The sequence below is a fragment of the Mercenaria mercenaria genome, chromosome 14 (assembly GCF_021730395.1).
Source record: "Mercenaria mercenaria strain notata chromosome 14, MADL_Memer_1, whole genome shotgun sequence".
Classification (NCBI taxonomy): domain Eukaryota; kingdom Metazoa; phylum Mollusca; class Bivalvia; order Venerida; family Veneridae; genus Mercenaria; species Mercenaria mercenaria.
The window spans coordinates 63,390,197-63,407,381 of NC_069374.1; the positions used below are offsets into that span (position 1 = coordinate 63,390,197).

Genomic DNA, 17,185 nt, shown 5'->3' on the forward strand with positions numbered 1-17,185 from the left:
CCAAAAATCTCAATATACCCTTGCTCCGTTACGGACCATGTCTCAGTAAAAACATGGATTTTTGTTTTTGTTCTGTTGTATTTGATCTAGGCCACAAATGCAGTAAAAAAAAAAAAGAAAGAAAAATGCTGTCCAGTGAAAAAAAGTTATGATAAAAATGTGCAATAATTTTACACTTTTAGTATGTTAAACGTTAATTTTCTCGGACATAAAGAAATGAATTTTGGAATTTATGTAACTATTTATGACAGTTATTTTGCATTATATGTACTAAACGAAACATTTAAGAAAAACTGTCAATAAATGTAATTTATCAGGAAAATTAATTCATAATTTGTTTCATTTGGTCATTTATTTATCCTGCCTGTATCTTTAGATCGGCCATAGTAATATACCGTAGAGTAAAATTAATATTCAAGTAGATATATGTGAAGTAAAAAAAACACAAATATGTCCGTAGCGAAAAATTCTAGGAAATGACTTTCACTTGATTTAATTAACAAGCGTTTAGCTAAAACGGTCCAAAGTCCACGAACCTTTGCAAATACGTGGCTCTAAGGGTATGATTTTGGTGCTTTGTGCTTCCGGGAAATCTACCCTTATCTATTCTTTTTTATTGAATTTTCTTTTGCTGAGTAAATGCAAAAATGAGATTATTCGTAACTAGCGTGAGAGTTTATAAATAAGACGTCTTGCCAACTGTATCTCCATATGAATATGAGCCGCACCATAAGAAAACCAACATACATGTAGTGCGTTTGCGACCAGCATAGATCCAGACTAGCCTGCGCATCCGCGCAGTCTGGTCAGGATCCATGCTGTTTGCTTTCAAAGCCTATTTAAAGCAGAAAAACCATTAGCGAACAGCATAGATCCTGTCCAGCCTGGGCCGTAAGCGCAGGCTTGTCTGGGTCCATGCTGGTAGCAAACGCAGTATGTTGGTTTTCTCATGGTGCGGCTCAATTATTTTATTCGTCACATCAGTTTGGAGGATTATATACCCGTGCAAATGGACTACACTTCTCAATACTTGATAAAAATTTTGGGTTTAGTTAAAAACATCCTGATAAAATAAATTCATATTTTCCTATTTATGACCTTTTAAAAAATATCGCAATGAGTGCCCGTGTAATATGTTACCTTTACTCAATTTTGTAATTGAATAGAACGGCCGTCTTTGAGCAGTTCCGCGTTTCAACCAGTTTGATAATAAAAGTTCAAATGTCTCCTTTTTTAGTATTCACATAGTTTTTTATACAACCCATCAGGGCTTATTAGTCCCTAATTCGCTTCTGGTGATATATATCCATATGCTCACCGATAGTGTTGAAAAAAATTGTTGCTGCCTAAGTTTAGAAAAATGGCTGAATAAGCAAAACACAACACAATACCGGCACACCATATTTTTTTAATGATTAGTAATGTTTTCATAAAGTTAATCGATGTTGTGTCGTTTGTTTCTGCTAATTCAAGCGGACTTATTCTTGACACATGCCTTTCAACACTATCAATTCTCGTAAACATACGTCATCAGCTGATAAGCCAAATTTTGCCTCTATAAAAAGCATATATAAATGCTGAATCTTCTTAACCTTTACCCTGCTAACTTTCTAAAACGGACTGGTCCATCATTCAATTTAGGCCGTACCACTTGTTATTCAAAGGGGTGTTTACAGAATATTTACTGACTGAATAGCGAAATGTGAAGACCCTGATAAACCTGCACGAACATGGTTTTCCGTAAAAAAAAAACAACAGAGAATGCCGAAATCGCATGCTGAGAATCCGTAATTTGCCGATGGTCGTTACGGGTCCACCACGTGATCTACCAAGTGATCCACCACGTGATCCACCAGGTGATACCAGTGAACAAGAAATATTCAATTTGGTATTATTGGTTATTCTGGGCGATATGCCTTTCGGTACAAATATTATTTGCGAAGAAAAAGAGAGATGTGTACACTTTTATACATATATTTTAAGCTTCCTGTCTTTTTTCATATGTCGTCATCTTAATCTGGGTGACTGTTACTGCTGGCGAGAGTTATTGCTTATAAAGCAAAATACCTACTATAATCAATCCGTCTTTTTGGTACTAATGTTACATTGTCATATGAGAAATCAGCCATACATTTGTTTGCTATTGCATCATCGATTAATTCGCCTCTCCACCTTGGATCAAAACAAGCTCCTCTCGGGTACCACTGGTCTTGAAAGCAAGTGCAGTATAGAAATGAAATTTTCGTCCACTCGTTTTGCTTCAGTAAGACATTGGTCCTTCTGCATGTATAACCTGCGAGGGAAAAAACAACATGGAAATGATAAGCTATTTGCGAACGAATAACGGCTTATAATGAATTAATTTATAATTGTGCCATCTGAATTATCTGAAGAATTTTGGCGTCAAAATAACACCCTAAAATATTTGCTGTGGTAAAACTGATAAATCGATAAAACATGACAAAATATACTTGTGTCAACACAAACATGACAGAATACACTTGTATCAACATAAACATGACAGAATACACTTGTATCGACATGAACAGGACAAAATATACTTGTATCAACATAAACATGACAGAATACACTTGTATCGACATGAACAGGACAAAATATACTTGTATCAACATAAACATGACATAATACACTTGTATCGACATGAACAGGACAAAATATACTTGTATCAACATAAACATGACAGAATACACTTGTATCAACATAAACATGACAAAATGTACTTTATCAACATAAACATAACAGAATACACTTGTATCAACACAAACATGACAAAATATACTTTATCAACATAAACATGACAAAATACACTTGTATCAACATAAACATGACAAAATATACTTGTATCAACATAAACATGGCAGAATACACTTGTACCAAAACTAACACTAACAATACGGTTATATATTTTACTCGAATAAAAACACTCCGGGGGAAGTACGTTCAATGATCGACTGAAGGCAATGTCAGTTTTAATCTTAGAAATATATTTCTGCAACTGATTTATCATAAACAGGCAATATTTATTTAATATCATGTTCCTTACTCTAACCGATGATGTTACTAACTCTAAACGCGACATAGGCAAGCGTTACTGACACTCATCGAAGTTTTGCGGCTAAACACATTACTTGTATCCGAGTAAACTTTGATATGCCAGCAAGTCTAAATGTGATTGAAAATCAATTTTTGTTCAACGTGTGCAAGATTTTCTATCCGGTTTTCCATTTAACGGTTTCCCCCAAGATATCGTAGTCTAACTGAAAGCAAAATGTACGCGGTGGCACAGAGTTGACTTATACTAATGCATGCGCACACCTTAATTACAATTAAGTCTGCAAACAGATCATTTTGAAGCACATACGCAGCGGAGCAACATAAAGTGAGCATGAAATTGTAGGGTACATTTGTATTAGATTTGTATCGAGAAATATGCACGAAATATACTAGCAGGATATGGAATATATCCTGTCTCCACGTGACGTATATTGACAAATAGAAATGCAAGAAACTTGTAGGAGGCAAGATAAAGCAGAATAACTGCGCAGCTTTAGGAAGAATGAATGCATATTTCTCGATGCAAATCTAATAAAAAACTGATAATTACTACACGTGTATTATTCATAATATCAATGATATAAAATTTGTTCTTCAGACGACATTCATGAATCTATAAAAGAGATGTCAAAATTGACGATACGCATCCAATATGAAATTTGAACGTCAATATTGAAAAATATTGTAATGCCCGCGTACGGTCTGGTACGGCCTACGGGGCGATAGCCTGAACCCGGAACACAGCATGAGTGATTTCCCTTGGCGCGGGCAACACGAAAAGACGTTGCTGGTGTTGCTAGTCAGAATTATTTGGCTATTGTCCTAAACAGTATAAAGTACAGACTAATTCCACCTGGTAAGTTTCCCACAGTTACAATAATATCTCTTGCACACCGGACTGGCGTTTCCGTTGATTTTACCCATGCCGGCAAAACCCATCTGGCACCCTGTCATAGATTTTGCAATGTAGGAACTATATCAAAGACTGCGAGTGTAACAGCTTTGATCGAAACAAAAACAGTTTGCATCAACTCGAAAACATTGTGTAATGCATCGGTCTCATCCACTTATTCTATTTATAGTTCAAATGAGGGTTTTCCTTTGTTCCTATTAAAATCCGACGAAAACGGAAGTAGTCTGTTTCTCCGTCTTTTTCGCAATCATAACTAAGCGGAGTCCAACTTGAATCGGTCAGCTCAGCTAAATACCTAGGTATGGATATCTCAAATGACCTGTCATAGGACAATCACATAAAGAGGTCAAGCAAGAAAGCTAACTAAACCCTGGGGTTCTTACGAAGAAACATTAAGGTCAAATCCCAACCTATTAAGACCATTGCTTACCAGACTCTAGTCCGACCACAACTCAAATATGCCACCAAAGGTATGGTCGCCCCACACCAAAACTCAAATTTACCAAGTTGAAAGCATCCAAAGGAGAGCCGCCCGTTTAATCAAGACCGACTACGGCCGTACTTCCAGTGTAACAGATGTGCTACACTCCCTAAACCTTCGTCGACTGGATCAATGGCGTTTAGATTCTAGGTTATCACTTTTCTATAAGATTCATCATGATCTGGTTGCTATCCCAATCGTAGATTACCTGACCCCAATGACCCGTTGTGTCCGCTATGGCCATTCCCTAAGTTATAGGTTAATTACTGCAACCACTGACTATTACAAGTTTTCTTATTTTCCAAGAACAGTGTACCATTGGAACCAACTTCCAACCAGTGCCGCCCACCTGCCTACCCTAGAGCAGTTCAGTGCTGCGGTTTGCAGCTTAGAACATGGCTGACCCTAATTAGCCCACTAACTCAAGTTTAAATCTTTTTATATCACCAAAGTTATTGTTAGTTTCTGCCACTCTAAAATTTCATCACTATATTCTTTCTCTTTATGATTTTGACGCGCAAAACGTCTACGTTCCAGCTAGGGGATTGACGTCAACGGCAGATATGTAGGCAGGTAGGTAGGTCGATCTCAAAAACACGTTGGAGAAAATTTCGTAGTATTCAAATTCAAATATTTGAATTATTCTATTCTTTACAAAAATCAGTTTAAAACAATAAAACATAAATAAATCCTAACTAATGGAATACAAACGTTCTACGAGATCTTATTGCAAAACTAAAACAGGCTTTTGCATTGCAACCTATTCAACAGATACAATAACAAGAGGCATCCAAACATTCTGGCAGAAAACAGCTGTATTTGTCATTTCTCGGGACTGTTTTAATATGTGACAAAACGCATGTTTACATTCTCGCGCTCATGTGCTGTTAAAATTGCTTTTATATGTTTTTTCCATGGCAAAGTGTAGACGTATTAAGACAGCAAAACAGATGATTCAAAAGGAAGTGACGTAAACGTGAAAAAAATCGACGCAGAAATTCCCAGGTATTTCATGGGAATTTAATGACGCTGATGGACAACATATTCATGCATTAGTTTTTTCATGTTTAATACTAGAATAGCTTTAACGCATGTTCATTTCGTGCTAAAACATCTTCAGAATCCCTCTGGAATCGTTTTTACCCCCTCCCTCTAAAGGGCTCGGGCACCCACCAATCCCTCGGGATTCGGCAAATGTCATTACACGAAAAAAAACATGCCTACGCAATTCTCGCATAAAACGTTTTGATACAAAAATGCCTGTAGGCTAACAACGGAGGTTATGCCTTGCCCTTGACTGCGTGTGTATATAAAATGTTAAACCAGAACTACCTCTCTATTTACACATCTGAAACCCCCACCTGCAGTAGGTTTGCGCTAGAATCAGCGATGACTATTATTTCTGTAGGGCTGATTTTTTTCACAAAGCACAAATTATCCCCCTCCACTGGTCATCGGACATAAAGTCAAGAATTTTCCATAGTGCTGTAAAATTATGTTTACTGATAATAATTGTATTGTACTTATTACATGTACATGTGTTCTATTACTCATACTCGTTCTTTTGCAGACTTTGTAGAAACTAGAATTCTGACCACCATAAGGGCTGCTAGTTTTAAAATATTAGGAGCTATCTTTACTCACCATCAGGACATTCAAAGTCACAGTTGCTGCCATTCTCCTTAGCCCTAGGATTAACACATTCGAGTTTTTGTCCGGGACAATTGGCGTCCTCGCATGTATAAGTGCCGTTCTGGTGGCATGTGCATCTGTCACATGATCCAAAAGGACCTGCAAGGTATCTAACATTGTCACTAATACATTCATTCCTCATCAACTTTGTTCAGATCTTTAGCTAAAGTGGTTCCAATTAAATATGTAACTAGCAATAGTAAGTGTACTTTAATATGACACAATTTACTGCTATATACAAAATCATTTAGATGAAATAAATTACTATTATACGGACAAGATTATTCAGTCAAAATAGGAATGAGTGTTATATATACAAGAATATATTAGTCAAAATAGGAATGAATTCTATAGACAAGATCATTTAGACGAAATAGAAATGGCCGTCATTTAGACAAAATAGATCTGACCGTTGTACGGACAAGATCATTTAGACGAAATAGGAATGACTGTTATGTGGGTCGATCGCTTTGACGAGATAGGAATGGCTGTTATATGGACAAGATCATTTAGACGAAATAAGACTGACTTTAACGTGTACAAGATCATTTAAACGAAAGAGGAATTGCCTCAGGCAAATTCCACAAACTTACTTCTCAAGGACTTCTCAAATTGCCTTATATTTGCCTTCTCTGTGTCTTAACCCGCCCCTTTATGGAAGTCAATATCAACAGAAAGGAAAGAAATTCAACTCTAAGTTCATCTTGTAAAAGAAATATAAAAAGAAAACATAAGGAGTCATGAAAACATAAGAATAAAATGCCAGTAAAAATAATTACACCAGTGCTGAGGTGTACAATGCTTTCAAAGTTTGTTGACAACACGAGAACATCGTAAATAATAAGCTTTTCATTGTCTGGTCTAATTTCAGCGCTGTCGGCCCCTATGTGCAGCCAAGCGGAACAATTAGAAAACCATACAAGGAATAGTCAGGCCAAGTTTCATATGGAATATGAAAAAGATGTATGGAAAAGATGTCGTTCAAAGAAACTTGTTGGTGACAGATGGACGCACGCACGCACGAACACAAGACGGACAATGTACACAACGTGATAACAATAGTTCACCATAAGCACTTTGTTTCAAACTCCTGTTAAGACAAAAATTCTGACCAAGTCGCAATATGATTGTGTCAGATTTGTGATCTCTGAAGTGTTCAAAGCGAAATTATTTGCGTCTGACGGCGATGACGACGAACGATGAACACTGGGCGATCACGCTAGCTCGCTCACCTTGCCCACTTCGTCACAGATGTATAAATTAACTTCTAGTATCGAAGAATATTTCAGTTAAGTATAATGACGGTAAGTCAAATACTTTTGACGATATATGATATAAATTTTCTCTGACGGACAAACAAACAAAACAAGATCTATATCCCCGCAGTAAAATAATGTCAGAATAAGCCATACCTTATCACCAGTGCTACTTTAGAAGATTACGTCAACTTTCGCTCTTCTGCACAATTAATGTTGGAAATGTGCATATATAACCCAAAATAATATGGTTGTGTTGTTTTAAACCAAAGAAAACAAGAAACTTAAGCTAATGATGGAGTAGCAATTGCTAAATGAATAATCGTGTTTTATACCCCAGTCACACATACGACGCGGATAGCTACGTCTGGCCACGGATAGAAAGGTAGTAATCCGTATCGATCCGTACCTCAGCCGTACGGATTGGTAAGGATTGATACGAATTACTACTTTGAGGTACGACTCAGGTACGGATCGATACGGATTACTACGTTTCTATCCGTGGCTAGACATAGCTATCCGTGCTGTATGTGTGACTGGGGTATTACCAATCTGCGCCCGGTTGTCTGGACTTCAATCGACTGTTAAACTAACCGCAGGTTAAATTTTGATTCAAAATACTCGACTTGATGGGAAACGCTAGTATGTTGTTTTGATTTTATTGTAAAGAATTTTCAGTGTTCAAAATTCTTACCGTATACATTTGTTTTTCTAAGTCTTCTGAAATGTCGAAAAATAACACTTAAAAGTTAATCAACCGTTAGCTTAATAGCCTGTTAAAGTTTCAAAGAACTGGACTCAGGTCACATTTGACAACTGTTTTTAATGAGTTGGAGATGCGCATTTATGGCAAGATGCAAAATTCAACAGATAAAACTAAAATGAGCGTTCGAATTCCTTAAATTTAATATTTTAACACGTGAGAAAATGCATTCATAATAAACGATGTTAAACGTGGCATATTGTGACCGCATCCGGAAATCTTTGGTTGAAAATACAAACAAAGAAAAACAGATTTCCTTTATTCTTTTTTTTTTTTAAATTTGAACATATTGTTTAAAATGCCAACGGCTTAGTTGCGTTGCGTTACCAGTAACGCATACATTCTGCATCAATTTTAATGAGCCTTTTAAGGACAATAGCTGACGAACAAATCCTAAAACGGAAATATCTTTTAAAAAATGATCAGCGCAGTAGTTGGAGTACGTAATATACTGTTTTCTATCTAAAACAAGCCAAATACGTTGACTCTTTACTAAGGTTTCCAGTTTTTCACATCTGGCGAGAATACCCTTGTTTTGAGCATCTATCAATCCACAATGAAAACATAGACGTAAAAGGCAAGTTATCCATTTATGCGCGAAAGCCATGATCACGTCACTTAAATAGCTATTCTTCTTAACCAAACACGGGATACTTACTTTCATTTCGGACATATCTTTCAGGTAAACCTTATGTCTGCTGTACTTGTAATTTCACTCAGCGCTGCACAAGACACTGAGGGAAAATAATTGGGCACTTTCATCAAATTAGCAAGACGACAGTTTAAATCTCTCGTGTTGGTTAAAATACATATGATACGTTATCGAGCAATTTGAGTCCCGTGACATAGGTCACTGTTGGTCATGAAAACGAGCTTAATACGGCTGCGACGAACACTGTTAAAACACGCCATGTACCCGGATAATCCTAACTCTGTTCAGCGACCCTAACTCAGTGCCAACATGGCTGACAGAGAGACGATGTATGTAGTTAATTTCCTTGTCTTTTTTCATGTTTTTATGTGAGTATGCAATGTTAGCGTAAAACTTTTGATAGTCATAATATACTGTATTGATAAAATGTTTTGTGTACTAAATATTTCAATCGAAATGTCACATTATGTGGCTGGAATTCATTAAAATGTACTCAAAAAAGTCTTCAAAATGAACATGTTTTATGTTTCTAACTGTTTTAAAGTACCAGAAATTGCAGTTAGACCTTACTTATTAAATGAATGAGTTCCATAAATATCACTTTGACAACGTTTAACAGTATCAAAGTTTGAAATTGATTTCTATAGCTTAAAAATTGTATTGATTATGAGGTGCGTTTAAATTTGCGGATAATTCCTAACTGGTATAGGAAACAGTGCTGGATAAATACGAACTTAGAATGGATAAACACCTAACCAAACGAAAACGGCTGTTCGTCTGTGCTTTTTTATGGACTGCTGATGCTCGAAGTTCTTTGATCTACCCACCCCTGCAGGGATGTGGGATTCCTATGTCCAACTTATCCGACTCGTGATTTTTTGCCGTCAGACAAGTGCAATTTTAATTCTGTGTGTCCGCGGACATGCATACTTTTTCAGGTATAAAATGAGAAAACATAAAATATCATTTAGATTGTGTGTTGCTTCAAGTGTATGGAGGTGATAAAGATAATGGGTTCTTTGACTAGGTCTCGCGCACACTGTAATTCGGTGACTATGATAAAATATCAGAGAAGATTTAGATACAAGAAGATTTATTTAACGTCGGAAAAGTATAAACATATAACACTAGCTTAAAGCTATTTTCCGACAAACACATGTAAATAAGCTCAACATAAGTAAAACAGCTGTAATAAAATGCAAATATGTTAAAGCAAATTAAAGCAAATAAAGCATCTGGCTCTAAGTAGATAAGAAACAAATCATAAATTATCACATACATGTTACAGCGCATTAAAACAAAATAGCACATATGCACTAGCAAATAAAAGGAAAAAGTAATTTACCACATACAGATTTAGCACATTTAAAGCAACATAAAAAAAATTAGCTGACACTACACAAAAATAAGAAGAGTCACATTTTACAACATGCATTTAAAAAAAAAAACATAAAAGAAGAAATCATATACATGCTAAAGGGAACATAAGAACTACTTAAAGTAGCTGAAGAAAAATATTTGCATCATCAGCATATAGCATTCTGCAACTAAAACTAAACAAGAGGACCATGATGGTCCTGAATCGCTCACCTGCCCCCACATGAACTGAGTATGACGTCGTTTTTTTCTATTATTTGACATAGTGACCTAGTTTTTGAGCTCATGTGACCTACTTCTGAACTTGACCTAGATATCATCAAGATAAAAATTCTGACCAATTTTCATGAAGATCCATTGAAAAATATGGCCTCTATAGAGGTCAAAAGGTCTTTCTATGTTGAGACCTAGTGACCTAGTTTTTGACCGCAGTTGACCCGGTTTCAAACTTGACCTAGATATCGTCAAGATGAACATTCAGACCAACTTTCATGCATATCCCATGAAAACTATGGCCTCTAGAGTGGTCACAAGGTTTTTCTATTATTTGACCTACTGACCTAGTTTTAGAACGCATGCGATCCAGTTTATAACTTGACCTAGATATTATCAAGATGAACATTCTGACCAACTTTCATGCAGATCCCATGAAAAATATGGCCTCTACAGAGGTCACAAGGTTTTTCTATTATTTGACTTACTGACCTAGTTTTTGACCGCACGTGACCCAGTTTCGAACTTGACCTAGATATCATCAAGATGAACATTCTGACCAATTTTCATACAGATCCCATGAAAAATATGACTTCCAGGGAGGTCACAAGAATTTTCTATTTTTAGACCTACTGACCTAGTTTTGGACCGCAGTTGACCCAGTTTCGAACCTGACATACATATCATCAAGATGAACATTCAGACCAACTTTCATGCAGATCCCATGAAAACTATGGCCTCTAGAGTGGTCACAAGGTTTTTCTATTATTTGACCTACTGACCTAGTTTTAGATCAGACGTGACCCAGTTTCGAACTTGACCTAAATATTATCAAGATGAATATTCTGACCAATTTTCATGCAGATCCCATGAAAAATATGACCTCTAGAGAGGTCACAAGGATTTTCTATCATTTGACCTACTGACCTAGTTTTTGACCGCAGTTGACCCGGTTTCAAACTTGACCTAGATATCATCAAGATGAACATTCTTATCAATTTTCATGCAGATCCAATGAAAAATATGGCCTCTACAGAGGTCACAAGGTTTTTCTATTATTTGACTTACTGACCTAGTTTTAGACCGGACGTGACCCAGTTTCAAACCTGACCTAGATATCATCAAGATGAACATTCTGACTAATTTTCATGCAGATCCATGAAAAATATGACCTTCAGAGAGGTCACAAGGATTTTCTTTTATTTGACCTACTGACCTAGTTTTTTAGGGCACGTAACCTAGTTTCGAACTTGACCTAGATATCATCAAAGTGAACATTCAGACCAACTTTCATGAAGATCTTGTGAAAAATGTGGCCTCTAGAGAGGTCACAAGGTTTTTCTATTTTTAGACCTACTGACCTAGTTTTTTACTGCACGTGACCCAGTTTCGAACTTGACCTAGATATCATCAAGGTAAACATTCTGACCAATTTTCATAAAGATCCCATGAAAAATGTGTCCTCTAGAGTGGTCACAAGCAAAAGTTTAGGCATGCACGCACGGACGGACGATGGACGACGGACGCTGCACGATCACAAAAGCTCACCTTGTCACTTTGTGACAGGTGAGCTAAAAAGGAAAACAAGGGTTACACACAGAGAACTAAAAGGACATTTAAAGACATCAGAAACGTAAACAACTTAAAAAAAAAAGTATTATGACAAGTTTGTAAGTAGAATTCCAACTGCTGAGACAATAAGTCACTGTCAAAGGAAATATTTGACCCAGTAGTCAGCCAAATTAAAATCAAAAGCACACAGAGATCGCATGTATGACTAAAACAAGTCGGTTTTAACACACAGTTACTGTGATATGCTTTTCTTTTCATTGTCCTAAATAAAGAACTCGATCTCCAGTCTATTTGCGCTTTCATGAAGGTTAAATATTACAAATCAGAGCAAATGAAATTTGACTATGGACAAGTGGATTTTTAAGTGTCCGTGGACAAGTGAAAAATGTAAGGATACCCACACCCCTGTCCCGTCAATCCATGCATCACTCCCCCCACCCCACCACACCACGCACACACACACTTTTCTTCCCTATTTACCGTCTGAAAAATATCATATTTAATAATTAATCATAAATCTAATCCCATTTAAACAATATCAAAAATATTCCATTAGCACCTCTATAAAAATCTCTTACACTATACGATATACAAGATTTGAAACAAACACAATTCTTCTGAAACAGCGTGTGTGTGTGTGTGTGTGTGTGTGTGTGTGTGTGTGCGTGCGTGCGTGCGTGCGTGCGTGCGTGTGTGTGTGTGTGAGAGAGGGAGAGAGGGTTGGGGACTACAGAACTTCGAACATCGGTGGTATTAAATAATTTCTTATGTAAATATAATAATTTTGACTTTTATACTGAGTTATTTTTTAGGGTTTATCCAGATTTTTCCAAACATTGCTATTTGCATAATATTAAAATTATGAAAAAATATTTGACTGTAGTGGGCATACATATAACATCTTGTAAAATTAATGACAAAGTTTGAAGACATAGCTTATAAAGTAATGTTTACAATAATCAGACCATGTATATGTCAACTCATTCATTTCTATAAAATACTAGTCAGTTAGGTGTTTACCCGACACACAATTTCGTGTAAGTTAGGTTTTTATCCATTCCTCATGTAAACTGAGTTCGGTTTTTATCAAATCAAAGTTAGGTTTTTATCCCTTTTCTCGCTGTCAGTACATTTGAACATGTATTGTGCCAACATGTAGTGGGTTAACAACATAGTGTAAGCGGGTCTATAAAGCAGTATACCTTTGCTTTCAAACAACAAAATAGTCGAGGCATCAAAAGCATAGAAGTATTTTTAAAGATTTTTTGTAAAAGTTTTCATTGAAAAAGTTGCCTTGTTCGTCGTTTTTCCACCTGAAAACACAAGGGTTGATATATTTAACATGATACATTTTGAAATAAATATACACTTGATCAATGTATATAGATATAACAACAGAAACATTCCTTTATACATCGTAATTAAACAGAAAACAAAGTTGTATCGGCTTTACATCCGCCATGTTGGCACTGAGTTAGGGTCGCTGAACAGAGTTAAGATTATCCGGGTACATGGCATGTAAAATAAGCGTCTGCTTTTACTCATATCCGGATACGCATTAGCACATTAATGAAACATGCTTTTCATTAAGATGGGACCAATTGTTTTAAATAACATTCTATTTTTACCACGAACGAATTTGTTTCAACTGAAGGGATGAAAGTGAGGTTATGGGTTCCAAAACGTGACAAAAGTCTTGCAAACCTCGGTAAATGGCAATATACAACATAGTTTATATTTAGCAACACATACCTTGAGGCACTGTATCCATCCGCCATATTGTGTCGCGCGTATTGCAGCCGCATGTAGGACAACAAGAGTCATGTTGATACGCATATCTAGACTCGGGACAATCCAGCGATGACGTACTGCAGCTGACACTGTTGCATTCAGGCTTGCATTCTAGACAACAACCATCAGTAGTATTTTGTTGCATCGATACGCCGCAATTTGGCTTCGGACATTCTTTATATAGGCACGTTACGCAGTGGAACGATCCATTTTCACAACAATGGCAAACTTTGCAGTGATCTTGAGGATGTTCAAAGATTTCTGAAAAAAGAAGTCTTTCTATGTTTTTTTTTTGTATGAATACTGACAATACAGATCAGTTATTCATAAAAAATATCGCGTTACCAATATGATAATGTAATAGTATTACGTTTTTTGTTGTATTTGTTGTTTTTTGTATTGTTTCTTTTTTTTTTTTTTTCTTTTTTTTTGTGAAATAACGTCTACAGAAGCCTGCGGGAATGATGAACCTACTTAAAATGATGGTACTAAAACACCTTACTCTTAAGTTCTAACTTTGTCTTAAGTAAGCTTTGTGGAACTGACCCAAGCTATTCAAAGCTCGTTTGACATAAGAAAAACTAAGCGCAGGGGATGAGAAAAACTGCACCTAAGGTAACCAGTACGAAGAAATATTTTTATTTCTTTTGACTGTATTTAAATCTTATAACAACATGTTGTTTTATATAGATATCTACATACAAAACATTTCTCTGCTTCAGTGTCAGCCTTATTTTTTTCTCAGGGTAATCACCAGCTGTTCAACAAATTTTCTTTTCATTTCGAATCTTTTAAAATGGTATAGAACAAGATTGTAGCAATTATTTAGTTCCTTCTCAACGAAATTGATATTTTCATATAATGTCCAATTTCATTAATTCAGTATTCAGTTATGTCACAACATTGTTTTTATAAAACATAAACGCTTGGTATTTCAAGAAAAAACACTAGAAATACAATTTTCGATAACGAAGTGATGATAGAACAAACGAACTACAATTTGTAGTTCAAAAACTCAATATAAGGAGGAGACATATATTCGTGAAGTGAACCCTACCTACAATTTTTTTCACAAGGACGCAGCCACGACAGAAAATGAAAGATCTAGTGTTCTAGAGAAATGTACTAAAACTAACAAATTTTATTCCTATTTCATCATTTTGTGAATTTGACACTTTTGTACTTAAATAATTAGAAATATTTCACTATAATATTTCATTAATTCACTGCTAAATTATCAGAAATATTTCACTAATATTTCATTAATTCACTGGAAATAAATCACTCTAATATTTCATAATTTACATCAATATTTGAGTCTTATAATTCTCTGCAAAACTTGTAGCCGTAAAATCGAAATATTTTTTTTATAATTTTCCATAAGCTACAATTTCATGATGTATTGTCTACACCAATATCTTATTTGTATTGCATACATAGTTATATATAACTATCAATCTGATTCAACATATAACCCAAATATTTGACACCACAGACAAAATCTGTTTTGAATGAAATAAAAAGTTTTCTATTCCCACAAACGGTTACTTTAAGTTCTTTATTCTCTCAGAATACTACCACTTGATTTTAAAATTCTTCAATCTCTTTTGCAGATTGAATTATACTATTCATTTATATTTTGAATTTGATTCGAATAAAACGGTATGGTCTATCTTTTAACAAGTTTTATTCTTCACTTCTCTTGAAATATGATACAATATATTATTCATATACGCCATTCCAGAAAACTCCGAACGCTTCATATTTTAGATTTCTTAATAAGTCTTTAAAGTTATCGTAAAGAAACATTTGACACGGTAAGATTAATTTCACTTATTTCAGGCCATTTTGGACACAAAATGTTTTAAATAATAAATTTCAGCCGCGCCATGAGAAAACCAACATAGTGCATTTGCGACCAGCATGGATCCAGACCAGCCTGCGCATCCGCGCAGTCTGGTCAGGATCCATGCTGTTCGCTTTCAAAGCCGATTGGAATTAGAGAAACTGTTAGCTAACAGCATGGATTCTGACCAGACGGCGCAGATGCGCAGGCTAGTCTGGATCCATGCTGGTCGCAAATGCACTATGTTGGTTTTCCCATGGCGCGGCTCATATTAAGTTTTAACTAAATTTGTTGAGAGGTTGTTTCAAGATTCTGAGTTATCTTAGCAGGCATAAAACCAATATTTCATATAAAAATTTAGTGAAATTTCAATGAAGGTGCTTACTCAAAATTTTTGATCTGTCAAAATCTATACGTGGCGAAAATGCATCTTTACCACAAAAAAAAAAATAACATTTTAAAAATATGTTGAATATGTAAAAATATCCTACAACCATTCCTGTTGCCCTTTTAATTGCAGTACAGGTTATAAATAGTATGTACAGATTTTAAAGACCAAAGCCAAATGTTCGTAAAACCATAGCTTAAACTAGCAATAGTAAAAAGATCTTACCATCCTTTTCGTGTATTGTACCGTCAAATTTACACTTTCCGTGTGTATACGCTATACTAGAAAGAACCAAAAGAATGGTAAAAGTATAGGTCAATTCCATATCTCCACTGTAAACTATGTTTCGTCGAAAATGAGCGCTCGCTTCAAAGCGATCACTTATAACACACTCGGTGTATCAAAACTGTTGTCATCCTTCGGTTTTACTTACTTAAATAAGCTCATCGATTAAAACAAGGGTGAAAAAATATTAGATTGTGTTTGTTTCAGTAAAAGTAGCCGAGTGAACATCAAGTGCAGATTATGCACGAGTAAGTGAAATATAGTTTGATCTTAAATGTTAATTAAAGACATTTTCTTTTTATTTCATGAATTTTCAATGGATGCCCAATGCCCAATGGTTTCTAGCCAATTTCATCCGTTTGATCTGCGTTACCAGTGAAAATTATACTTGATATTTTCGCTTTGATTTGGTTATAATTTACCAGTTCATTAAAACATATAATAAAGTTTAATAAGTTTATTTTCTGTCAATGTTTCTGCAACTTTAAGCAGGTAAGTTAATTTCCCGTCAAAACCTACGAAAAGTGTCATGTTAACATCTTCAGCAACCAGTCTGAGCTGATGCTGCGGGAGCACCGAACACTGGTCAGGATATCAGCCGCGCCTTTATGGATTCAGTGTTGCTATATTGTCTGGTCCTTTGGGATCGTGGAGTTCATTCAAAACATGTGTAATAGAGTTCCGCTTAAGCCGGTGCTAGGGGGTGTGAGAGGTGTTGCACTTTCCATTACCCCTCATGAACAGACTCAATCAAACTGAGTCTGCTATTATTTTGCTTGGTTGCATTCGATGCGTCCGAAGGATCTTCTTACAGATTTTTTTTTAATCGATCCTGGATCGCTAGCGTTTTAGATTTTAAAGTCGCTTACAAAAAGATAAAG

The 17,185-nt window shown here is 35.7% G+C and overlaps 2 protein-coding genes across 2 annotated transcripts in view; both read right to left on the bottom strand.

Annotated features, from left to right (window-relative positions):
• Positions 1 to 17,185, bottom strand: part of LOC123527054 (uncharacterized) — a 491,978-nt gene that overhangs the window by 15,316 nt on the left and 459,477 nt on the right. The gene's annotated exons all lie outside the window — the stretch shown is intronic.
• Positions 1,880 to 16,413, bottom strand: LOC123527934 (kielin/chordin-like protein). Its single transcript, XM_045307677.2, has 4 exons — positions 16,245 to 16,413; positions 13,747 to 14,046; positions 6,114 to 6,260; positions 1,880 to 2,293 (listed from the first exon to the last, which is right to left on the bottom strand). Exons 1-4 carry the CDS (start codon positions 16,342 to 16,344, stop codon positions 2,052 to 2,054), a joined length of 789 nt encoding a protein of 262 aa, XP_045163612.2. The 5' UTR covers positions 16,345 to 16,413; the 3' UTR covers positions 1,880 to 2,051.